Below are 26,169 nucleotides of genomic sequence, written 5' to 3' on the forward strand. Positions count from 1 at the left end.
CCTGCAGATTTGAACGAGATGTGTCTGCACTCACCTGCGCGCCGCACTTTCTCATCACAGGAGAGTTTAGAAGTCGTAAAACCCAGGGGAGTTAGAGCTTAAATCACTCCGGCCGAAGAAACGAGCATTAAAGGAAGGAACTTGAGACCTACAGACACCGCGCGGGTCGGGAGTCACCCAGGAGCCCCTAGGCGCGATCCTCGCAGGCTCCCCAGCCGGGTGGAGCCGGGTTTGTCAGTCAAACCCTCTCTCCTCCCGGACTAGGGGGCCAAATGAGACCATTCAATTAAATGTTTTAATTGCGAATTCTGGTACGGTTTCTGGAAGGTTAATCACAGCTGTCTCAATTATTTATGGCCTTTTGGCAAATTTCCAACCAGATAAGAAGTATATTCTATTGTGAAGCGTCTTGCAGGAAATCTTACAAATATTTGATTATTCCTTTCAGCTACAAGGGTTCTGCGTCCACGCCCCAAGACGCGCGGGGCCGGCGGGATTCGGGAACTCCTCCCCGGGTCGGGGCGCTCCGGGCGGCGGCGGGTCGCGGAAGAAGCCGGCGGCGGACACCTGGGGCCCCAGCCCTCGGCCTCCCGGGTCGCCCCCCTCAGCCCGGCCGCGGCTCGAAGGGTTTCTGCGCGACCGCGGCGGGACTCCTGGGTCCGGCATCCGCGGCCTCGTCGCCTCCCAAGCCTTGGGAGCCGGCTTCGCCGAGGCGGGAGGGGCTTCCCGAGAGCCGGGCCCCCCGGCCCGGGGCTGGCGGCCCCCCGGCTTGGAGTCCGGCCAGGCGGCGGCCCCGCAACCATTGCACGGAAACGGCGGGCGGGTCGGGAGCATAGAGCGCACTGGGATGCGCTCGTTCTTTTTTTTGTTTTGTTTTGAAATTGAATCTCTTTATTTTTTGTTTGCAAAAAAGTAAAAACAGCATATACGTAGCTCGGCAGCATTGTGAGTCTCCAAAGAGAAGTGTCCTGAACACTAGGTAGGTAATTTTGCTTTTAAAAAGCCGATGAAAGTTGTATTTTCAACCCCCACCGCCGTCCCTCGTCTTGAATCTGATACATATTCAGAGCAAATTTTTTCCGACCAGATTTTTTCTTGGTAATGTTTGATCCTTATCTGACAGAAATTATTGCCGATGTCACTCAGTGAACGGCTTAGCACCGACCGTCGGCTTAAGGTGGAGAAACAATGAGAACAAGGATGAAAAAGTCAGCATTTCCGGGCGGACGCTCCGCACGTTCTGCTGGGAGCGGCGCACAGGCGTAGTTACAACTTTTATTCAGAGCCGCTGTGAGCCGTCTGTTTTGCTTTTACTTCGGCGCTGCTTCATTTCAGTTATTTGAGAAAATACTTCGGGGTGATTCACTGTAGTTGATCTTTTTGGATCACTAATTTTTACTCTGGAGAATAATTTCAGTTCAGCGATGCTATTTCTATAGGAGGCTCTTAGAATTGGCTACTAGGCAAGTTTAGGCAGATCAACGAATACGATGCTCTAAATTCAAGTACCCCCCCCCAGAACATATTATGTAATTAGGATGTAAAAGTGTCATGAACATCTTTTACTCCAAACCTTAAAAAGGGAAATTTACAGCAGGTTAACTTTTAGTATATCTTTAAGAGACTTCCGGAGTTGGAGTTAACATTTTTCTTTCAAATCTGTATTGCCCTAACAAGAAAAGTCACCATTGGAAACAGTATAAGTTATTTTATTACAAGAACAAAACGGACTTGCTAATTTTATATCTAATTTCACCCATATTACAAATGCAAAGTATATATTATCATAGGGTGTAAGTTACCAAACTCCAAAATGTTGTGCATAAATGAAGTAAACTCAACTTACAGAATTAGAACATGAAAGTATCTACATTCATTATAAATAGTGCAAAGTATGTACCATATCTACACAGTATAAAATGTGAAAATGAATTCCTCAAGGAACAGTTATAATGTTAGAACAATTAAAAATGTTAATGAGGGTACTCAAATACAGAACCAACCAAAACATTTATTTTTTCTCTTTTTTTAAGAAAAACTGTCGAGCTTCTTCCCAGGCCTGCTGAGGAAATCTGTTAGCCAGCTCAAGATAATCTTGGGAGCCAAGGCGTTTTCCTGAGAGGAAAAAAAGTTAAATTAAAAAGAGTTACATTCTTCAGTGTTTAAGAAATGAAAATTATTTTGATACCTGAGTATAAATGGAGACATACACTTCATCTAAACTATGATGCAAGTTTAAGTAAACAAGGTAATTGTATCTATCCATAGTATAAAATATATATATAGTATATTAATCACAATCTATTTTGTGCTTCTAACCTATTCAGACATTAACCCCTATATAAAACATTATGAAAAACATTGTTTTTGGACTCCAGAGTAAGAAGATAACGGGAAAATAAGTCTGGTGAATGAAATGATAGTCATATATTCCATCCTTAAGTTAGCCTTGAAAGGGTAAATCTGTATGTAGACTTGACATTTGTTTTCTAAAATAGTATATTTAATTTAAAACATGATTTTAGCTTAAGCATAACTTTAAAAACACCCCAGTCTGGCATTCAGTTACCTAACAAAGCACAGGAAACTCTCAGGAGATTTACTGGATATTGAAGCAAACAATCTCATGGCCGGTCAGTCATCCAGCAGCATTTGAAAACCATTCTTCCTCAGCAGTTAGAAGTGGTGCTACCAGGAGCTGCTTTATACTTGAACTTAGAGGTTCACCTGGGCATTGAACTCAAAACATCCTGAAACATTTTATGGGGACTTAATCTAAGCAAAAGGGGACAGATGTCCAAGGTGCAAACTGGTAACATAGTGAGGCATCACTATTTTTAAAAATCAAGTAAGCGTATTATAAGCTATCACCAATATAGTGATTTTTTTTTCTGAACAGAGTAGAGGACAATTCCCCACTTGCTGTTCTGTTGATTAATCCCATTGTAATCGGGGAAAGCATGAAAGTCAGAGAAGATGGTCCCTTGGAAAGAAAGTTGAAACCAACAGCCAGAGGCAGCCCCAGGGACTCTGCCCAACAAACAAACAGCAAATGGTCACTCATTCTTACATCAGAAGAAAGAGGAAGAAAAAAGAATGTCTGTACTTCTTATTGGCAAAAAAACTGCCGTACAATTAAAAATAAATACATTAGAAGAAGACTTTTCTAGGCATTTTTGTAAATTCAAAATTTAGAAAATTGTTTTGTAAGAAATAGTAACAAATTATGCTAGTCTCCAACAGCTTAGAAAAAAAAAGACAGTGACTGAGTTAGGGCAGAAGTGAACTTGCAAACTAAATCTAGCTTAGACAAATGGTACCAACTATAATGTTGTCTTGAATTTCTAAAAAGGGGCATAGCTTTCTGTTTACTTCTCTGAGTGTCTGAGCCAATAAAACATGACATTTTTTCATGATATTGTTACAATTTTAGTTATATTCTCTTTTATGTACTTTTCAACACCTGCCAACTATAAATAACACATGTGTGTTTGGGAGTCTCACACACACACGCATGCACGCACGCACACCATGGTGACCTCGCTTCTCCCCCAGGTAAGCGCTACTGGGTGGGTGCCCTAGAGGGTCCTGCTGGGAGTAGACCTCTGGCCACTTTAAAGACCATCAAACTAATGGAAGAATTGGGGAAAATCTAGATTAAGGTCTCATTAATCAGAGATGCTGTCACGACAGCCAGACAAAGAGCAACTTGTACTTCTCAATTACGTGTGGGTAGCAGAATATTTCAAAAAGTAAAAATGCACTTTAAAATTCTATGTCTCAGCTCTGATCACAGGCAACACCTCAGCATGCTACAGGGAAGAAAAAAGAGCTTGTAAATCTTTTGGCCCCCAAACTCTGCTCATCTGATGTCTTCTTCTTCGTGTAAAACAATTTTACACTTTTTATTTTCAATAAAAAATTCAAGTACTTGAATTTAGGGGGACATATGGGCTACTATCAATGACAGTTTTATTCTGAATGTGGACAGGGAACCAAACCTATGTAATTTCAGCATTTATGTGAGTAATGCAGGCCAATATTAATGATCTGATTGTCTCTTGTATTACAAAGTGGCTCTTCAGTAATTATTCACCATTTATTATATCTTGCAAGAGGTGAGTATAAATTATATAAAGATGTTTTGTGCTTTTCTTTTACTTCCATAGATTTCTCTGTATATTCTGATGCACTCATGCTTGATGACAAAATCAATTTCTTTATTCCCTGAAATATACCTCGTATCTGAATCACAAATATTTTTGGTGATGTAATAAATGCATTTCTCTAACATTTCCAGAGGGTAGAGTGAGAAATGTCCAGCTAACGAACACATAACATTTAACTTCAATAGAGACGTACCTTTGGGTTGATAAGACTGGTTATCTGCCTGACCTGGAGTCTGTGCAAAATCCTGTGTGAGACAAGAAAAATGTTTTTATACCAATGCCATGAACAGAGAATTTTGCTAAGAGTGGCTTTAAAAATGCTTCTGAATTCCGTGACAACGATTTCTGCATGAATACTTTGGAGTCCAAACATAAAAGCTGAAGAAACTGGTGTTATGTAGTTCAGATTATCATACATTAAAATCAAATAGTGATGACTCACATCTTGCTAAGTATCACCAGGGGCCAGGTTGTTGCCTCCTGTGGAAACTACAAGTTTGTTTTATAGCTTACAAACTAAATGCTTAGCCAAAACTGTCTTAAAATATTGACAGATATTTAATATTTTTTAAAAGTACAACTATAAAAGCACTTAAATATTCTGCAGCTAAATCTTTTAATTGAAGTATAGTTGACATACGATACGTTAATTCACAGTGTGCATAGTGATTCCAAATTCACATACATTTTGAAACGGTCACCACGGTATATCTAGTTACCATCTGTCACTGTACAAAGTTATTAAATATTATTGACTATGCTGTATGCTACATCCCCATGACTTTTTACTTTATAGCTGTAAGTCTGTACCTCTTAATTCCCTTCACCTTTTTCATATACTCCCCACCCGCCTATCCCAACCACTGGTTTGTTCTCTGTATCGGTGAGTCTGTCTCTGTTCTGTTCTGTTTGTTCGTTTATTTTGTTTTTTTTAGATGCCACATGTAAGTGAAATCATATGGTAGTTGTCTTTTTCTGACTGCACTTAGCAAAATACCCTTTAGGACCATCTATTCTGCAGGTGAATCTTAAAGTTTAGGAATTTTACTTTTAGATGGAACATAAATGTCATCTATAATACATAAATTTTCAGACAGGACGAGCTACTAGCTCCTATTTTTAATGTAATTTTTAATAACTATTAATAATCTAACACAGGAACCTTGCAGAACCATTTTATAAACTAAAATCCAATGCGTATTCATTCCCTTGAGCATATTTATAGAAAAAATGCTTGATTTAACACCACCAATCTAACTTGCTGTTGTCCCACACATCCCATATAGGCGTTATGAGAAATTTCTGTAGCATTTACAAAATTTGTGTGTTAAAATAAAATGTATGTTAAATGTGTTACATTTAAACGTGTTAAATGTAATAGAGTTGAATGAGAAGTACTTTGAGATCAATACCAGATGAACACACGTAATATGCATGATCCTTAGTTTAGATTCTGGTATCATTTATATTTTTATACATTGTTTTCCAGCAGTTGAAAATGTAAGGGACTAAGCTGGTACAGATGCAAAACTGTCTTTGCTCAAATATCACTGTCTTGATTGAGGCCTCTCTGCTCCTGCCATAAAAAAACTGCACAGCACCTCGCTGGCGGGCTCTGCCCCCTCTCTCGCCTTACTTTTCTCCACAGCTCTTAACACCATCTGACATGCTATTTATTTTACTTATTTGTTTTTGAGTGACTCCCTCACTCTAATGAAAGTTCTCTAGAGGCAGGAATTTTTATCTGTTTTACTCATTGCTGTATTCCCATTGCCTAGAGCAGTACCCAGCACACCGCAGGCACTAAAAAATTACCTGCTGAATGAAAGAATGAATTTTAAGATCACGGTCGTAAAATTCTCTGTATCGTATTTTCCATTTAATTTAATCCTAAGGCTAAGAATATATGAAGAATCCTAAATGTTGATATGATGGTTATAAAACTTCACTAAGATTTTAATTATTAACGCTGCAATGTTTTTTGAAACAATTCTACCTGTAGATCTGAATATCTTAGAAAAATTTTTCAGAAAATGGAACCTAGACTCAAACAGAATAATTAGGCTGAAAATAAAACATTCCTAAACATAATTGATCTAGTGTGTTTATTAATTGATCATCTAATAGAGGATAGTTTAAGAAATGTAAAGTGCTAATTGCTGTCTAAGGTGAAGCAGGCTTGGGGGACTCTTCAGCCTCCCAGCCAGCTGGGCACTATTACATCCTTTCAAAAGTGATCTATGTGTATTAGCCAGAATAAGGAACAATACTAATACAGAGCTCTGCTTTCTGTTTCATTATTATGAACAGAAAACATTGTCTATTAATCACATGTGCGTCATGGAACAAAAACACATTGGCTTTTGGGTGAACATTTGAAAGAAAATGGAAGATTTTCAGCAAATGATAATATATAGAGACAGGAACAAAATCACAGGATTAGCTATTAGCAAATGTTAAAGAAGAGCCAACTTGATTTTCTGTTGTAGGTTGACTGGGTTAATTTAGATGCGGAAATGCTGCTTTGCTACAGCAATGATTCTGATTCCAGTCCCACAGAATTTAACTGGATCAGAAAAATATAAGGCCCATTCTTAAAAGTTTTAGATCTAAGAAAAAGCAATATAATAGATTTTTATTACACACACACAGGCTGTGTGTGTATATATTAATACTTATTTAAAAATTTACAAATGTACAGAAGTTTTAATTGATCTTTCTTCAGCAGTCACTATCCATTCCCCGTAACTAGACAAAGAGCAAGATGAATATAACAGTTAAAGACTTAAAAGCAGTCTTTTAAAACATTTCCTTATTGCACGTTTACCGTCTCATTAACTGGAAAAATATCCTTTCCCTAAAATCCTCCAAGTAGAAATTATACAACACTCAAACCCCAGTTTTACCATCATGATATTTTAGAAATTAATTTTCAAGCACAGAAATATGTGAAATTTTAAAAAGTGTTTCTGACAAGAATAAACAATTGGCTCACTTACTTTTCAATTGCACTAGCTTACATGTAAAGCCAGAGAATTAGGCATACACAGAAGGTACCTGAATGAACGTGGCCAGTAAAACACAGCTCATCTCTTGCTCCAGAATGATCTTGTTCTGAGGGTTGTTGTAACACGCGGCGATAAGCGACGGGAACAGCACTTTGATCAGCCGCGGGTCACTGAAGTACTGGAAGGGCAGCTGGCAGAGCTTCTGCAGCACCGTGGGGTGGCGGCCGGACTGCACGATCACCTGGAACAGGAGGAACCCCAGGTCAGTGGCCAAAAGCCCCAGCCTGCCCCATGTGTCCCTTCCCTGGCCGGGAGTGTCAATAAGAGCCACGGAGAACACACTGAAGAAGTGTGAGGAGGGGGGAAAAAGACTCATAACTCCTTACCAGAACTTAATTTAAATGATGTTTGAAAGGAGCAGAAAATAAATCTCATTTCCTAACTTAAGGAAAAGTTTCCCAAAGTTCTGCAGCCATTGAAAAATTATAATCTGCGAGGAAACATGGATTCCCCACGGAGAGAGGATGAAATGGATTCGGGATACACACTGCTTTAACAGAACGCCCCACCCTTCACTCTCCCCCTTAAAGCAAAATAGCCATATTCCTTAAAACCTGCAGAGCTCACATACAAGAAAGATACCGTCCGCTGTAGTCCTGCCCACTGCAGTCTTCCCCTAACCTAGCTCACGGAAGGTACTGAGCGTAGATAGAGCTGTTCCTATGCAGACAAGCTGTGGGAAAGAAAAAGGGATTGCAAGGGGAATGGGAACAGTTTCAGCAAACACGGCCTCCAAAAGATCCTTCCTCCGATCCATACTGCTTATCTGTGTTTCCATCAGTGCCACTGAGTCTAAAAGGAGAATTGTTTAGATAAATGAGACTGTTGTCTCGAAGCAGTCTAGGTTTACAACTGTGTACATTTTAAGAAATGGGGCAATGCAATTAATGGGCTTCCAGGGAAGCCCTCCTAACTTACTCCCTAGGCTTACACGATAAACTAAGAAATGTCAAATTCAGATCTGTTTCAAGTAACCTTGATTAGACTGTTCTAATAAAAAGAGCTGGGTGACCCAAAGCCCACTTCTTAGCATAGGGGGAAGCTCGTGGAAGGTTAGGAACACTGTAAAATCTAAGGTCAAGACTGTAAATTGTACTTGGAAAAACACAATTTTACAGGTACACACCCAGACAGGACTGCATTCAAATTAAAACCAGAAGGACAGAATGAAACAGCAGAGGCAGGAGAAACATAAATTACAGGGATTTACAAGTTTTCAAAGTACTTTTAACAATACTTTAAGAACACACTCTCAGATGATAATGCAGTTTGGTTTAAGAACAAAATCAACAAAGTAATAGTTCACATATTTTAGCTCAATAGCTAAAATGACATCAAAACCCTTCAGAGAATGTTGATAGGGACTTGTTAATACCTTCAAATCCAGCAGGAATTTTAAAGACTTGCAGTGTGACAATTCAGCACATGGCTATGTGCTGCCATTTCTGACACTGGCTGAGAAAAATATGCCCTATCATCTACTTTATTGATAAAGCATTTACTTAAATCTTTATTTTAATTATTAGCCACAAATTTTGTAGCACAGCCAAATGATCATCACTTCAGAATTTATAATGATATCATTATTAGAAGTCTCTCTATCCCTTTTGGACAAAAATTAAGAACAAGTTTTTTCTTTGGAACTTCACTGTTAAAATGCTATTATTGGAAGACTCACTAATTGAAAAGATATTAAAGTGGACAGTCTGGCTGGCACAGCACAACGTTAACTCAAAGATGACAATTCCTGGTTCCTGGTAAATTAGCACAGAACTTGAGAGCCTAACTGGAACTTACTCCGCCTGGACTCCTGACCCTTGCTGGGGTGAGGCAGATCCCCTTGGGGGTCAGTCCCCTCCAGGAACCGAGCTGGCTATCAGTTGCCTTTTGAAAATGTGGGTTTACAGAGGTCACCAGCAGTGTAGTGAGATGACCTGCCAGAGGCCACTACTTTTAATCCCCGGACAGCAGAAGACACAAATGGATGTAGGTAGTTTGGTCACCTTGGGTGTAAGGAGTTCTACCCCCAGGCCCACCTATGACAGGACTTAACCAGGTTACAGGTAAGGGGTCCACAAGGGGTGGGAAGAACCACACCCCCTGGCTTAGCTAGGAGCCTGAATGGGACATCTAGATGGTACTGTCCCTTGAACGACATTTCAGACGTTATAGGAAGACAGGATTAGGAGGTCCTGGAAGGGGTCAACCTGCAGCACTGAGACTCAGTGGGCGAGACAACTCCTGGCTAGTTCAGGGAGGCTCCTGGCACAGAGGAGTGGTGGTTTGATGTCATGAGCACAGCTGAACAGTCAGCTGAATTAGGCCCAGCACCACCCGTAGGGGCAGGGAAGCCAGGCTGGGATGCAGACAGCCTGAGCTTAATGCTCAGGGCCTTGGGCACCAGGGGAGAGTTGTCTGAGAAGCTTTTGACAGATTAGGGGGATGAAGTCAGGGCTCAGTTTTATTTCAACCCCTCACTCCCAGGCTTTCGGGTGGTCAAATGTCATCTTGGACTGCGTAAGCTTTCCAAAGTCAGTAGAAAGTCAGCAGAGAGTCATAACGGGACACGAAAGTCTTGCTGAATGAAAGGAATGAACATAATTAAGAGAGACCTCAGATTTACAATATGATGTTTTCTCACTATATATGCCTTCTTCATGGAGCTGTAGCTAAATCAGTAGCTGCTGATCTGTCACCTTTGTCCAGACAAAGAGCTGCCAATAAGGCCTAAGGCGGCATCACCCTCCAGCCTGGCCAGACCACCTGCCCTTCCTTTCAGGGCATCCAGGCCAACACAAGCATAAAAGGGCTTTCTACAGGGCCCCTTTCCAGGGCACTGCACCAAGGGGAGGATATGACCTGCCTGCAGATTTCTTCAGTGGCCACAGTTACCAGAGACAGCAGGTAGGGAGCTGGTGTGGCCTCAGTAGTGATGAGAAACCTCCTCTCAGACACTGTGCCCATTCTCAGGGGCAGAGCAGGCTCCACAGGAACTGAGGGAAGTTCCAGCAACACTGAGATCAAGAGAGACTGAAATTGGCCTCTCTACTTGCTCTAAGATGTGATTCTAAAATAGGTCTTAACTGAAGAGTTAGGAGAGCTGAGTTCCTGCCTTTAGCTGTGTGACCTAAGCAAATGGCTCAGTTGTTTTGGGTTTTAGTTTTTTAAAAAGAGTGCTTTTCATTGAAGTATCACACACACACTCCTTAATAGCTTCATCTGCACAAAGTGAACATACCTGTGTCACCAGCACCCAAATGAAGAACACGACCAAGGGTTCTGGGTCTTTAATACACTCTTTCTCACTGAAAATTAGATTCCTGCATTTTGAATTTAAGAGAAGTCACACAGAAACTACCTGACTGATTTAGAACATAAGAGAGAGCCCATGAAGGCCTTCTTGGATCCATTCTTGATCATTCTCTGGACAGAATTTTTCTCTGGTCTTCTAAGCAAAGGCCAGTGGGCATAATTCCACAGTCACCGAAGAAAGGCATCTTCTACCCCAAAGATCTTCGGTACCATTGGCAAGGGGTGGGGAGGGAGTGGGGAGAGGGGAAGAGAGGAAGTGGGCGAGAACCCCCCACTCCCTCTTCTTTTTGGAACTATCAACAATTCTAGGAAGAAGAGGCTTTAGGGAAACGAAAGCTGCATGTTGCCAGTGTGCGCTAGGGCATGTGGAAGGAGGACCAGGAGGATCTGAACACTGGCATTAACAAGGCATCTGGTTAAAAAAAAAGGGGGAGTAGACAGATGGACATGGTGATTCTTTCATCTGTTGACAACTGGCCACCCCCTAGGCCTTCTGGTGGCAATCTTTGCACTTCCCACCAGTGAAGTATCACTTGGGTGCCCTGGGAGAGCTCTCAATTCAGCAGACATCTACAGGGTGCCTCCTGGGTCAGCCACATGGGGGACACAGAGAGGAATCCAGCTTCGGCTCTTTGGGAGATGAGGTATGTCCACAAATGACAATAATACAAAGGAGCCTGGTCATCAGAGAGGGAAGGGAAGGCACTAGGGGCCCCACGGGAGAGAGAGATTGCTCCTTACTTAGGTGAGGAAGGCTGCACTGAGAAGGTGGGTTGGGCCTTCAAGGCTCAGATCAGCTCTGAGCACCTACCATTGTAGGTGGAAGAATTTTAGGTGGAGAGAAAAAGCTGCTAGACTTAATACCAGCCTGTCAGTCTGCTCAGGCTGCTGTTACAAAACACAATGGACTGGGTGGCTTAAACAACAGAAATGTGCTTTCTCACAGTTCAGGAGCCTGGAAGCCTGAGATGAGGGTGCAGCACAGTTGGGTCCTGGGGAGAGCTCGCTTCCTGGTCTGCAGACCGACACCTCACTGTGCCCTCATGTGGCCATTCCTCAGTGAATGCACATGGAGAGAGAGATTTCTCTCTCTTCTTCTTCTTATAAGGCCACCAATCCTATCGTGTGAGGACCCCACCCTTACGACCTCACTTAACCTTGATTATCTCTTAAAAGCCCTATCTCCAAGTACAGTCACGTGGGGGGTTAGACTTCAACATACGAGTTTGGGGGGGACACAATTCAGTCCATAGCTCAACTCTGATTCCTCATTGCCCCTGCCAGAATGAAGGTTCATTAGCAAGGCTACCCTCGCTACCCAGGTGTATTTCAGAATCGAGTGGGTCAGTTCTCTCTTGGTGGCCATAAGCCATGAATCTGCAGGCTCAAGGTGCCTGGTGTCAGATAGGGCTGGCTCCGGTCAGGTAACCCATTTGACCCTCAGTGTCCTTTCTGTAAAATAGAGGCAGCCTTCAGGGTTTACATGAAGATTAAATGAGACAGTGTCTAGGAGTACAATGTAAAAAACAATGTTAGCTCTGAGCGTTTGGTTAGCTCCCCAGCTCTGCTGCTCTGAGCCTTCTCTGGCCAGATCTGGCTTCCTTACACTTGCAGGACCAGAAGTCCCCTCCCAGTGTGAGGCCTAATGAATGTTTTCCATCATCCCACCCCCATCTCTCCATAAGGGCTGCTCATTAGAACGGGGCGTCTGGCAGCAGCAGGCCCTGCTCTGGCTGGGACTCCCCAGCAGTCTTCATGCCACCTGGGAAGCCGCTGCCGCGGCCTCTCCCTGACCCTGCCTGAACAGGAGAGAGCTCTGCAAACAGTGCAGGGGATGCCAGCCAGGGTCTTGTGGTGGCCGGGCAGGAAGTGCATTCTGACAGCTCTGGGAAGAATATCCCGGTGTAAGCACCGTCCAGGAAACACAGGTAACGGCACAGACAGACTGTGTGTGTGTGTGTGTGTGTGTGTGTGTGTGTGTGTGTGTGTGTGTGTGTGTGTGTGTGTGTGTGTGTGTGTGTGTGTGTGTGTGTGTGTGTGTGTGTACAGGTAAGCGGCACAGAGAAACCGTCTTAGCTTGCTGTGTGTGTGTGTGTGCGCGTGTTCTGAGACTGCTGTGCTACACTTGTCAGGCTGAAAACAAAGCAGGAAGTGCTGTGGGCTCCTGATTCAGACCCAGGAGGAGTTCCCCTCCAAGCACTGGAGGAAATCCGTAAGCCCAGGTCCCCAGGCCGCACGGCCGGAGAACGCCTCTCCGACCCAAAGACACGGGCAGCAGCTATTCCCTATGTAAGTGTGTGAAGTTTAGTTCCATGTGCTCGAAGGGCAGGAGCTGTGTCTTTTACTCTCCTGGCCTCCATGGCTCTGCTAGAGGCATTTCAAAGTTCCCGGAATGAATGAATCAAAGTGACAGAGGGTCCCCGGTTAACAAACTCATCTGTGCCTTGCCTTGAGGGAGAATCATACCACACTCTCATCAGGTTTTAGATGCCCTTTTCTGATTCCGGGTCCTCGGCTGTCTCCACGTCATGTTGCCTTAGGTCTGCATGGCTAGTCCCTTGTTACAGGCTGAAGGTTTGTGTCCCCCTCAGTTCTTACGTTGAAGTCCTGACCCCTAATGTGATGGCATTGGAAGCCGGGGCCTTTGGGAGGTAATTCGGTCATGAGGATGGAGCCCTCATGAATGGGTTAGTGTGCTTATAAAACAGTCCCCAGAAGGCTTCCAGTCCTCGTTTGGCCCTGTGAGGATACAGGGAGAAGCTGGTGGTTTGTAACCTGGAAGACAGCCCTTCCCAGAACCTAGAAAGGCTGGCACCCTGACCTCGGACTTCCAGCCTCCAGGACTGAGAGGAAACACATTACTGTTGGTTACAAGCTACCCAGTCTATGGAACTAAGATATCCCTAAAGGATGGATTTTGTGCTCATCTGCCTCTGCCCTAGAAGCTGAGCTTGAGATCCTCAGCATCCTGGGCACAAACTCAAGGCTCCCTGGCCTGGTTATAAGGAGAGGGCTGGAAAAAGTCGTCCCTCTTTGTGGATGGTGGGTAACACTGGTCTCTTACTTGATGTGAAGGAATCCAAAGTCTTCCAGGACATCGCGTTGCCAGAACTTCAGCAGCACCCAACACAGCAGAAAGCCTGTCACCGGCAGAGACAGCGCTCAGCCGTCTATGAAGCCCTCTGCCTACGTTACCTGAGGTGGGCAGACACAGATGACGACACCCTTCTATAAGAAGAGGTTTAACGCTCAGAAAGTTTAAGAGACTTGTCCTGGGTCCGCCAGCCAGTCACTGGGGGAGCTGGGCCTGGAAAACTCATGCGACTCTGACTGCTGGCTTCTCCCACCTCTAGGGCCCATCCAGGGCTACCAGACTCACGAGGCTGCCCCCTCCTAGGCCGAGGGGCTCTCTGTCGCCGGGCCTGAGCTCATTCCCTTGACTGGCCGCCCGCTAGCTTCTCACACGACTTTCCCAGCCCAGATGAAGATGAGGGTGACATCCTGCCATTCTAAACAGACTACACCAACCCACAGACACAGATTAAACCAACACAAGAGGCCTTTCTTCAGAAACCTATATTCTGCTTGGCCAGATACCAAATAACCAGTTCTTAGGTATAAGCTAGGCTGTGCCAAGGGTTTGTCTCAAATGATCAGATGTAAGAACTTGAAAGAGAGGAATGGGTGGTGATGGGGCCAGACTCTCAGGAGTGAACTGTTGGAACATGTGACTCCAAAACGAGGACCCTCTAGTGATGGTTTTGTAGTCAGCTGCCTTCCAGGTTCTGAGTGCCTGCAAGTCTGCTCTTACGGTTTTGAAACAATGGCTATCATCTACAATACATTTACAATGTTGATCTCTGGTATGACCCGACTAGTTTCCCCCAACAGTTAAACTCAAAGAAGGAAAAAGGGGAAGTGGAGGTAGGGTACGGAGGAGTTTTCAGTCTGGTTGGGAGATGCAGTCGGCCTGGGGAGAGTCTGCACATTCCACGTCTGTAAAATGACAGCTGCTGTGCCCGCCTCCAAGACCCCGGGAGAGCGGCCGGGAAGGCCCAGGAGACGCTGCCATGTTATGTAAAGGGAGAACAGCCCGAGTCTCTGCACCCAGAGGCCCCTTTCCTCCAACTGTGACCACCTGGAATGCAGCCAAGAACCAGGAAACGAGCAAGCAGGCTGCTGGGCAGACAAATCAGTCCATTCATCAAACATTTACTGAGCATCTCCTCTGGCCAAGTGCAGCGTGAGGCACTGGGAACAAGGGAGTGAACGTGTCACAGACACCCCTGCTCTCGCAGAGGGCCCAGTCTTTCCACAAAAGCTACATCAATTCTTCACAGGAAAGTCCTGCGATCTCCAACTCAGTTTACCAATTCACGTATCAGAAGCAAGTCTAACAAAAGTGCACTGGAATCAGCAAATCAGGAGTCCACCGGCGACAGGTAAACTGACAAGAGGAAGCATCAGCGGACACTGATGAGTGAAGGGGTGGGAACTAAGGTTATTTCCAGAAGAAATAAGAATACAGAAAGATGCCTGGAACCATTTAGTATAAAGAGTTGGTCTTGAGAGCGTTACTGTGCTGTAGCAAAACATCCCATTACAACCCCCCACATTTCCTTACTACTCTACACGTTAAAAACTTGCTTCACACACACAGTAATCTAATCCTCATGTGCCTGCTGCTATAGTGGGTATTCACCTCTTAATGCACCAAGAACACATAATGTATAAGTATAATTCAAGTTTAAGAAGGCAGGGAACTGTAATATTAAAAAAAAGATCACAAACAGTTAATGTTAAATAAACATCATGTTTTAAAGGTAAGTTTGGTCATCTGCCAAATTCACACTTACATGGGAACAGCTCATTCCCTGACCATACCCAAAACATGACACTAAATAACAGAAATAAATTAGAAAAAGGTTCTGTAGCAGTTTCTTGCCCTCCAAATCTGTCTGTCCATCCATCCATCCATCCATCCATCCATCCCAGATACAACCATGGTGTCATACTGTAAAATCCCCAGCGCTCCAGAACTCACCCACATTCAAGGAAACAAAACAGAAATGGTCAGGTTCCGTCTTACCTACTTATACCTCTGCGAATCCTTCTGATTTTTGCTAAGATCTGAGTGATCCTGAATTCCCCTTATTTATTTCATTTTATTTTTATCAATTTTTTTTTCCAAAATGCCCTCAGCATGTTTCTAACTACTATGTCATTGGGACTCCAGTCCCATGTCTGCCGTGGATCAGAAGACGGAACCACACGTGCGGCTCTCCCGGCACTAGCTGCATCAGCAGTCGTTCGGGCAGAGACAGGCCAATGTGAATCTCCGGTTTCCAACAGTCTCAAGGGTGTAAGCTTGGTGGGAACAGGGGCTATGCCCCTTTCAGACACTGCCGTACCCCAGTGTCGGGCACAGCCTGACAAACAGTAGGTGCTCAGTAACCATCTGGGGAGCGAATGAATGAGGACCAAGCTTTGGATTCCAAACCTGATTCTAGAGGCTTATTCTTACTGCACCAGAGACCTGGGCATCCTCTTCCCAGGGCCTTCAAGGTCCTCAGAGGACACTGTCTTTGGATTTACAGGAACAGCTGAGTGAGTACGTCAGCCGGCACCCTATGGAATCCAACAGCCTCTTGGCACAACCGTCCGGAGAGCAGGGGAGGTGGGGTGGGGCAGTGTCTTTCAGTGAGCTTGTGGGCTAGTCTGTCAAACCTAAGGCCAAACCACCTCCTCCGGCCAGTGTGGGAGGGTGAACGGAATATGGACTCAGACAGAAATGTATACAAATAGTTAAATCTCACCAAGACAAATTCTTTATGCCTAGGAATTCTTGTTCTGTCTTTTTCCTTTTCTTGTCAGAGACAAGATGTCCTCAACAGAAGGGCAGAAATAGGCGTCTAGACATCTAAATTCATTACAAGAGACAGCCGAGAGACCCTGTAACTCATCGGAACAAAGAATATTTTTCTAGCAGAGCAGAAACAAAGTAGTTGTTGCATTCCTCCCCACAAAACTGGTCCTGCTACCACGCTGGGGCGGAGAGGTAGCAGCTGCAGTGGTTGGGCCAGCGCACGGGCCAAGCCTCTCTGCCCACATCACCCGTGACAAGTGTCATGATACCTGAAGCCCTGGCCCAGGAGAGGAGTAGTATGACAGAAGAGGCCCCAAGGCCAGTGACCTCTACGAATCACATAAAGAAAATGGCATGCTCCCCACTCCAACCCTGTTTCTCTAATCAGGCCATGCCTTGCGGGTCAAGTAGGGAGGGTGCTGAAGTGACTTTATTTAAATATCACACGAGAAAAATCTGAAGAGTCTGTCCACGTACATAATCAAATCAAATTCAGAGTAGAGAAGCACAAAGATTCCCTTGGCTAGCACTGCAAACAAATTCCTCTCCCCGCAAACTTGCTTCTGCCATAAGATAGATTTCTAGGCTGAGATTAAATGCAGAGATCTTGGCAGGCTGTGTGGGAGGCAGGCCCTCTGAGCGCTAGCCTCCTTCCTGGTGGTCCCAGGGACTCACTGCTGTCTAGCACCAGCAGAGGGTCAAGGAGGAAGGAGAGAGGGAAGGAGGAAGCCAGGGCCATGAGGAGAGGCTGAGGCCGGTAGTGGGGGGCTTGGCCTCTCACAGGCTTTGGAAACCAGGTGATCCTACAGAAACAAGCACTCTCCTCACACAGCAAGGGGTGACGGGCTGTCCTGCTGTGCCCCTCCAGGGAAACTGGGTGAGAAGGCCCCTAACTTGTGGCTCTCTGCTTCCTGTGTACGCTGGGTACCACCGGCAGAGGGAGGCAGAGGCTTCTGGGCAGGTACCCCCTCCAACATCACTGCTCTTGCGGGAGAGGATTCAGAACCAGGGGCTCCACTGTGGAGGCCTGGATGCCCACCTTCCCACTCTCCATACGGAAGTGGGCTTTCAGACGCTGAGGGGGCTCCTCCTCATCCCCTAGAGGATAAATCTTGGCCTAGCACATAAGTCTCTTCCTTACCTGGGCCCAGCCTGCTTCTGCGCTCTGAGCTCTGGGTCTTCCCACTGCCTCCTAAGCTCCAGTCAGAACGAGCAGTGTGCAGTTCCTTAGATCTTCCAGGCTGTTTTACACCTCAGTCCCTTTGCTCATGGCCTTTCCTATGCCTGGAATGTCTCTTCCACCTGCTAAGTGTCTGCTCCACTTCCGGATGGCGGGATATCAGCTCGGGCACCAGAGGAAGCTCTAGCACCCATCCAGGTTTGCTTGTTGTCTGTCTCTCCCTTTCCTTCCAGAATGTCAGCAACTTGAGGGCAGGGACTTAGTCTGTTTTGTTTCCCGCCGTCTCCTGGGTGCCTAGAACAGTGCCTGGACCATTGCAGGCACTTGCTGAATGTCTGTTAAAGGCAGGCATGTGTCTCAGCACTGACCGCACAGCTCCTCGGCTGGGGTTCCCACAAGGACAAGGTCTGAGTTCTATCCATTTCTGCATCTCCCAGCACTTGGATTGACACGAGGTAGGCCTTTAGTAAAAGTTAATAAATGAGAGAAAGGACGAGTGACAAATGCTCACATGGATACACAGCTCATGATACTGGCACTTCCCCAAGAGGGAGCCACCTCCAGCCTTCTGTTCTGTGTTAGAGCCTCTTTTTCCTTCTTTCATGTTGTCTGTTTTGTGAGAGGAGTTACCTTTTAAAGGAAGCATGTTCTAAATTCCCTTCAAACACGTCTTGCAGCACAAGAAAGTTGGGCTAGATTATCTTAAACAGTTGGTTAACCTTAAAAGTCATGGATTCTATAATTTGTCAGGGTCTATACCCATAAATGCTGTTTCCATTTTAATTTATGTTTGAGAAAGAAGTTTGTCTACAGAGCACAGACCTTGGAAATGATACAGATTCACTATATCATCATAGTGAGGGACATTTGAGGGACTACTTTATTTTGGATTTTCTGTTTATTTGCATGGTCTGTGTCCCACCTATCACAAGGTCGGGGGAGGGGAGGAGGGAGAAGGTGGGTCACAGAAAGCCCTAGACAGGGTGTTAGGAGGCCTGGTTCCACGGACTAGAACGGGTCCTTCTCTTGACTGGCAATGAGGGGAGCTGGACTAGATGAGCTCTGAAGGCCTGTGAACTTGCAGAAAGACTATAATCCTGTGCTACGAGCATTCACGCTCATGAGCACTGAATGCTGCCTACGACTGCGCAGACATTACATTTAAACACTAAAAAAAGAGCTCAGAGTATATTTTTTTCCTTAAGAATGAATGAAAAACTCTTCACACAAAATAGGCTATCCCCACATTCTTCTTTAAGAAAACTTACAACCACACACACACACACACACACACACACACACACACACACACACACAGAGTACTGGCAAGATTATATCCATCACAGACTAAAAGGATGTGTGTATGAGGGGGTAAGGAGGTGGCTAGGTACATGGACAGCATTTAATAATGCTTTAAAATACAAATATTCCAAGTGGGCTTTGGACCTTCCCTGCGAGGAGAACCTGGGTCAAACCTTCCTCACCATGGAGCCTTTGGGTGGTGCGAGAACAGTGGGGTTAATAAATGCAGAGCACAGGCTGGTAGATTTTCTGGTCACATCCTAACAGCAGCCCGAGAGCATGGATGCATTTCATGGAGCATTTATGGGCTCACCAGCACTAGTCTATGACAATTTTATTTAATCATAAAAATATAATAGTAGTCAAATCTTTTTGTAGTTTCAGTTTACTGCTTGAGTTCTCAAGTGAAATAAATGGTCTCTCAGATTTCTTTTGCTTTCATCTCTCTGCTCTAAGTACAGTAGGATAAGGTTCCAATTAAGGCCCATTAAATGCTCACATTGATTCATGTGAGCGTTTTCCAGTTTCTTTCCCTAACACAGTCTCAGTGTAGCTCTGAGGTATCTCCGTGGTGTGTTTTCAGTTTAGCAGTTGCCCGTACAGAAGAGAATTATTTGGGTGTGAGGTCTCCCTTTCTCCTATTTCTGCAGCCCCAAATGGTGAGTAGAGATTCTCCTTCACTGCCTTCCAGACGAGCATGTGTTTATCACGTGTCAGGTCCGACCAGCTGAACGAGGCATGCCCCTTGGGAAGCGGAGCTGGCAGCTGGCCAGAGCCAGACGGCCCCCCGCCACCCTCCTGGGCAGCCGTGCCAGAGCTGCACGCAGAGTGGCAGCCCAGAGGCCCCTATGGGAGGAGGGCCTGCTGGTGCTTCTCCGTCTTTTGGGTCCACAGAGGATACACAGAGTTCTCTTCAGTTTCTCCATAGACGGGGACACGTGCTCTGATAGCAGAGATGGCCTGTGTAAGGTGATATCAAGTGTCAGAGCTGACAGTGGGTCCTCGGGGATTTCCCCATTAAGAGCAGGGATGTGGAGGCAGACAATGACAGTTTCGGTCACATCACAGTTAACACGTGTTCTGGCTCCGGGAATGTGCTGACTGTTGTGTGCGGGATCCAATTTAGTTTGCACAACAAGCTCATGAGGTGTTGTTATCCCTCCATTACCCCTGTTTGATAGGTGAGGAACCTGGCACCGGGAAGGTAAATGGTTTGACTAGGATCACAGGGCTGGTAAGGGGTGGAGCTGGGGCCAGAACGCAGGTCACCTGGCTCCAGAGCCCGTGTCCCTCTTGTCACGCTGTGAAAATGCACCCCCGGTGCCCTGAGGCAGAGACTGGCCCAGGGCCTGCCGGCAGACCAGGGCGCGGAATCCCGGAGGAACTACATACACAGGGAGAGATTCAAGAAAAACATTTTAAAATCCCCTCAGGAAACTTGCTATTAAAATGAATGATATGGTGATTTGTGGGTGCTTTTTCCCCACAGTGGGCACTTTCTTACAGTGGGACGTCCCTGTCAAAAAGCCTTTTTGAAAAAAAAAATCATAATAAGTCAGAGCAGATTTGCTGTGACAACGCCACCAATTCGGTGAGCAAATGCTGCAAAGGCATCCACGCTCCCAGCTGCGAGTCTGTGCACTAAGGATGGCATTTAATCTTCGCAACAGCCCTGTGAGTTAGGACGTCTCGTCCCTGTGTTGTAGCTGGGAAGTGACCCTCCGGATAACCTGCCCCAGTTTATCACTTAGGTGGGAGGAGGGGCCAGGACATGAAGCTGTTTGCCTCCAAAGCTTTCTCTCACACACCGCTGTTTTCTCAAATACAGGATCTGCCAGACCTTAAACAGAGTGGTTTCCTCTGGATCTCAGAATTACTGGCTCCAGCAAAAGCAAAACTAAGACGTTTCTTCAAGAATAAATTAAAAAATAAAGAACTTATAGTACCACAGAAATGGCTCTTAAACTTTTAGCTAGAAGTCAGTTAAGGAAGTTTGGTCAGTAAAACAGAAACGCCTTATCCTTCAAAATCTGGGGCCATTGTAACCTTCTCTGCAGGATTACCCCTAAGGAGAGATGTGTCATCTCAACATCCACAAACTCAGTCACAAATAGTTACTATGTGCCTGGCACTGCTGTAGGCATTGCAGGCAGACTCTGCTCCGAAGGTTCGAACATTCTAGTGGGATGGGATGGGAGTGGGGAGACAGACAAAGTAAATAAATGTCAGGGGTGGGTAATAGGTGTATGAGCGAAAATAGAGCAAGGTAAAGAGGAAACAGTAACCAGGGCGCTGATACACTATTTTAGGTACTGTGATCAGGGAAGGCCACTCTGATAACATAACATCTGAGAAAAAAACCTCTGAAGGCCCCCACTCCCCAAACCACCCTGATTTCTGAGGGAAGAGGTTCCCAGGGAGAAAGCAGCAAGAACAAAGGCCTGAGGTGAGAGGTGTGTTTGCAGAAGAGCAAGGAGCCCAGTGGGCCGAGGTGGGAGGTTTGTGATTACTGCATTCAGAAATGAAAATTATTAAATTGAAGTCCTTATGTTGGTCTGGCCATGACTTCCCACTTCATCTTAGAATTATATATTTGTCCTCTATCACAGCTGGAAGGGCCCTTCAGAGCAGCCAGCCTAACTCTTCTGACAGACAGGGAAGTAGAGCCCAGAGAAGGGCAGTGCCTCGCCCAGGGTCACACAGCTGTAAGGCCAGGAAGGACCCAGCCATCCTGACTGCTGCACCAGCATTGGTTCTCTGGTGCAGGGCTTTTCATGACTGATGAGGGTCTGATATAAACTTTCCTACCTCAGGAGAGATGTTTGTTCTGTGATGACAGATTAAGTTTTTATAGTCTTTATCAGTGATTATTAAAAAGACCAAGACAGGCCCAGGAAAAATTACATTTACCACTAGTTATGAGTTAAACTTTGACAAAATATTCCTTCTGACCTCAGTTTCCACCCCAGTAGAAGATTTCCAAGTGAGCAAAGGATGAGGTCTGCGCACACCCCTGGCCTGGCAGCAGCATTCACAGGGTCTGGGCTGGGCGCTTACTGTCTGGCTCCCCTTGTGTGTCTCCCGCTGCTCTGCCTAGTCTAGGCATGGAGCCCAGGAGGACACGGTCAACTGCATGTCACCTAGCAGCTAAACGGCCCACTCCATGACCCCAGGTCTCACAGCTGAGTGGATTCTCAACTTCTTCTAGTCCAATGGAGATGAAATCACGGCTAGTTTCCCATTTCAAAGTTTCAGTGCGATATTTCATGACAGTTACTTTACTGGAGTGTTCTGAATCCGAGCTCCCCCAAAATGAGAAACTGGGAAGACCGGTGAAGAAAGAATAGTTTACCTGTACTGTCCTGTTTTGTTTTGTTTTTTTCAGATCACTACACCAGAATTCTGAATTCAGCCTACTGCTGAATCAGGTGTATTATTTAGTGCCAGAAAGAGGCGGATACCGGGGCAAGCAGGGGCAGCAGCGGCGGCCTCACCTGCGCGCTCACTGTGCATCGGGGCCTACGCTGTCTCAGTCCACACCGCCTGGGAAGTGGTTACTACGACCTCCATTTCACAGATGGGGAAACTGGGGCTCAGAGTTCAGTAACCTGACCAGGGTCACAGTGCTAAGAAAGAGCAGAACAGGGATTTCAAAGTCAGCTGATTTCAGAGCCTCTGCTCTTACCCTCTGTGACATTCAACTTTTAGTGCCATCAGAGATCAAGTTCAAAACCTCAACTCAGACTGACTCAAGACGTGAATCCATTCAGGTCCCACCTTAACTGCCGCTGTGCCCACCACCGGCAGGAGGCTCCGTGGGATTTACAGCGGGTCACAAACCAGGACGCAATCCTATACGAAGGGGGAAGAATGTTCCTTTCTCAGGTAAGTGCTCCAAGTGTACCTGGCCAGTGTGAGTCTTGAGTGGTGAAGGTTTCCATCTGAGGGCTCTGCCCTGGGGAGGCTGTGTTTACTCGGGTTGATTCCCTGGTAGTGCAGCCACTGGGTTGAGAAAGGAGGTCCTTATAGCCTCTCAGGCAGTTTTGGAGTAAAAAGGTACTTTGGTATGAGCATGTGGTACTTCAGACTACTTTTGTGTTGGAGAAAGAGAGACGAGGACACCAGAGAGATGAGGAAGCAAAAGGTATCTTTTCTTTGGATTCTGTGAAATTGGTGACTTTTAATATAAGTGGACAAAATGGCTAACTGGCAAATTTCTCCATTCTAATACAGCTAGGTCACTCACTAGAAGTCTTAAAATAAATCTGTAGGCAGAAGTTATTTTTAATTAGGAAATTTATTGTCCTACTTTTGGGAAAACTCCCTCATTTCTCTTTGGTGCTGTCATATTAAGAGTAACTCCAAAACGATATTGTTGAAATTCTTAGGCTCTTCCTTAGACATGAAGCATTTTTATTTTATGAAGGGGACTGTATCTGCCACACAAAGAAAGAAAATACAGAAAGCTGGATGTCTGTGTGACAGCTAAAGAATAAGCAGCCAATCCTGGAAGAACAGAAGGGCTTGAATGCTGGCGCGTCCACTCTGAGCCCACAGTAGACTCCATTCTTGGACCTGGATGGGACTAGGGGAGTTTACCAAATGGGTGTGACCTAAGACCATCTGCCTTTGAGAAAAACAAAGAGTAAAGCAAGAATGTTTGAGCAGGAATTAGGCCACCTCTGAAAGTTCTAAAAGCTACAGTGGGGCTCTGGAAAACTGTCACTCTTAAAACACAGCTCTGCTTCCCTTCCTTACAGATGGTGTACAACTGGGAAACTGCCCTGCTTTGTCTGCAGGGAAAGGTCTGAGGTGAGCACAACAGATACATTTCGGGAACGTTTAGGCAATTAACGTTTGGGTTTTCTTACTAAGTCATCAAATTACAAAAGGCTTGGAAAATGCATGTCACACAGCTCAGGCAGAATCTAGTTTCAAGAGCCTCACTGTCTGGCTTACTCGCCAGTGCTGATCGCCCCAGAAGCATTCAGGAACCTCTGGGACAGTGCGGAGCAGATGACTACATGATCTGTACGACTCCTCCACAGAGAAGCTGATGGGGGAGGGTGGGCCGACAGGGTCCTTCCTCCTTTCAACTATCGTAAGAGACTCTGGTTCTGAGAGCTGCAATCCATGGGGCCTTTCCAAATGAAAAAGTCAGTCACTAACTAAAATGAATATGCAAAGGTGCTTATTCCCAATATAGTAATTTGCAGGCAGTCAAATCATCTGTCGTCTGGGTTAATTTAATTATCAGACCACATTTAATTATCCAATATAAAATGTAAATAAAGTGAAGAGCTGACAGCACATACTAATTACGTTCATTGTAATAATTAAATGGGAAGGAGCTTAGAAAGAGCCATGAAAGTACCATAAAATACAAGGAAGCTTTTGATTAAAAAAACAACATTTTGAAACTGCAACTCTATAGGAAACAGATGATTGGTTCTATCAAGGATGGGGCATTACTTTTATTATCCAGCTTTCTTTTCTAAAGTCATCCTTGGTATCATGGGGCTCAGTCCTTCCAGTTAATAGATGAAATGGTGGCAAATAAAAAGTGCCAATCCTTTATGCAAAGCAGCTACCTAATAAAACAGCCTTGGGCTGCAGCAGGAGTTCAGGATCTCCTGTCTTATAAAGACACAAGCTGTTTCCCTAGCAGGAAATAAAGGATCCTCTGTGGACAAACAGGCCCTGAAAATTAACATGACTTCTGACTAATGACACAGAAACATTAAATGAATTTCTCCTCTGAAATTCCTCTGATTTAAAGAAATTGGCACGAGGTTAAATAAATTTACTTTCATCAAAACAGAAGTGAAGTGGAAAGGGCACTGCCAATCAGGAGGCCGGGCTCTGTCAGCTCTTGCTGGGCAATTCCCTTTCCTCCCCTGAGCCTCAGTTTCTCCATCTATGAGAATGTGAGGGAGCAGAACTAGCTATCTTAGAACCCTTCCAGGATGGAGGCTCCAGGAAACTGATCGAAACTGGCATGAGAGCTTAAAACTGCATTTCCACTTCCCTCAGCAAACTCGTACTCAGCAGGTTACTGGGTTTTGGAGGGAGAAGAAAGGGGATTTGGAATGAAAATAAACAGTCAGCTTTTTAGTTGTAGAAAACGCCCAAGTCCTACTGGGATATGAGCAGTTATCATTTAGCAAGCTTAAGGCTACTTCCCCGATTCTGCCCTTACCATACCACCGACGGGTGTGGAGCTCAGCCACAGCTACCGAGCACAGCCTTTTGGTGCAGGTGAAATGACTGTGGCTAGAGATGGCCTCACAGAGCAAGGCACCTGACATCTCACCTGCCAGTCTCTGCTCGTAAGATAGCAGAGCCCAGGAGTACTCAGCTTTTAAGGATGAGCTGCCATGGAGTGGGCAGGCAGCTCACGAAGCCATCTGGTGCTAAAAGAGCCCGAGTAGGTCAAGAAGGGTCTAAAAAACCCCAATATGTTCCCCACTAGATCAGAGTGCTGGTCTGTGGTTCTAATCTCAGTCTTTAAAATAACATAGACTCATGGAGCTCAAAGGGGAGATTATCCAGTACAATCCACTTCTTCTTCTTTTTTTTTTTTTAACTTTTTTTTCATTGTGGTAAAATACATATAACATATAATTTACCATTTTAACCATTTTAAGCCTACCATTCAATGGTATTAAATGCATTCACAATATTGTGCAACCATCACCGCTCCGCATCTCCAGAACCAATCCCCCTCTTTGTATGGTCAAAAATACTCAGGCTTCAGGAGGGAGAATGACTTATCCAGGGTCCTGGAGCTGGTGACAGAGCCGAGGTTAGAACCTAGGCCTTCTATTTCCTGGACTGTGTTCCACTCTGTGCTTATAAAACATACTCATTTACACTTTCCCAGGATCTTTATGAGCCGTCCCCAAGTAAGGCATACAGATACGTTCCAGAAACTTCCCAGTGAGCATTCAGACTTGCAGAGTAGCAGCTTCTCAATGTACTGTCTTGGTAAATAGGCATCATTTTCTACACCTCCCACCCCCACCCAAGAAATGCTTCAGAGATCACTGGTAGAGGGGGCCTGTGACACACCTTCTTAAATAATGTGAAATGAAAAGCACACCAAGTTAGGCTTTGCAAGACCTGGGCTCTAGTCCTGGTCTTTTAGCAATTCTTGGTCGTTTCAGGGGGCTTACTTCACCTCTCTGACGCCTCACTCCTTTCCTGTCTGTGAGGCAGGAGTGACTCCTGCACTTACAGCTTCAAGGAATTGCTAGTGAGGTCCAAGAGACA

At 45.2% G+C, this 26,169-nt stretch overlaps 1 protein-coding gene across 3 annotated transcripts in view; it reads right to left on the reverse strand.

Moving 5' to 3' along the window:
* Positions 1 to 1,693: 1,693 nt before the first annotated feature.
* SCAPER (S-phase cyclin A associated protein in the ER) overlaps positions 1,694 to 26,169 on the reverse strand; it is a 258,514-nt gene continuing 234,038 nt past the window's right edge. For all 3 annotated transcript variants that reach the window (XM_031440769.2, XM_031440770.2, XM_031440766.2), the window contains 3 exons: positions 7,227 to 7,418; positions 4,363 to 4,414; positions 1,694 to 2,115 (listed from right to left, as the gene is read on the reverse strand). In XM_031440769.2, the coding sequence (XP_031296629.1) occupies positions 2,012 to 2,115; positions 4,363 to 4,414; positions 7,227 to 7,418 (348 nt within the window). In that variant the 3' untranslated portion in view covers positions 1,694 to 2,011. The remainder of the gene's footprint in view (positions 2,116 to 4,362; positions 4,415 to 7,226; positions 7,419 to 26,169) is intronic.

This window comes from Camelus dromedarius, chromosome 29 (assembly GCF_036321535.1).
Source record: "Camelus dromedarius isolate mCamDro1 chromosome 29, mCamDro1.pat, whole genome shotgun sequence".
Lineage (NCBI taxonomy): Eukaryota > Metazoa > Chordata > Mammalia > Artiodactyla > Camelidae > Camelus > Camelus dromedarius.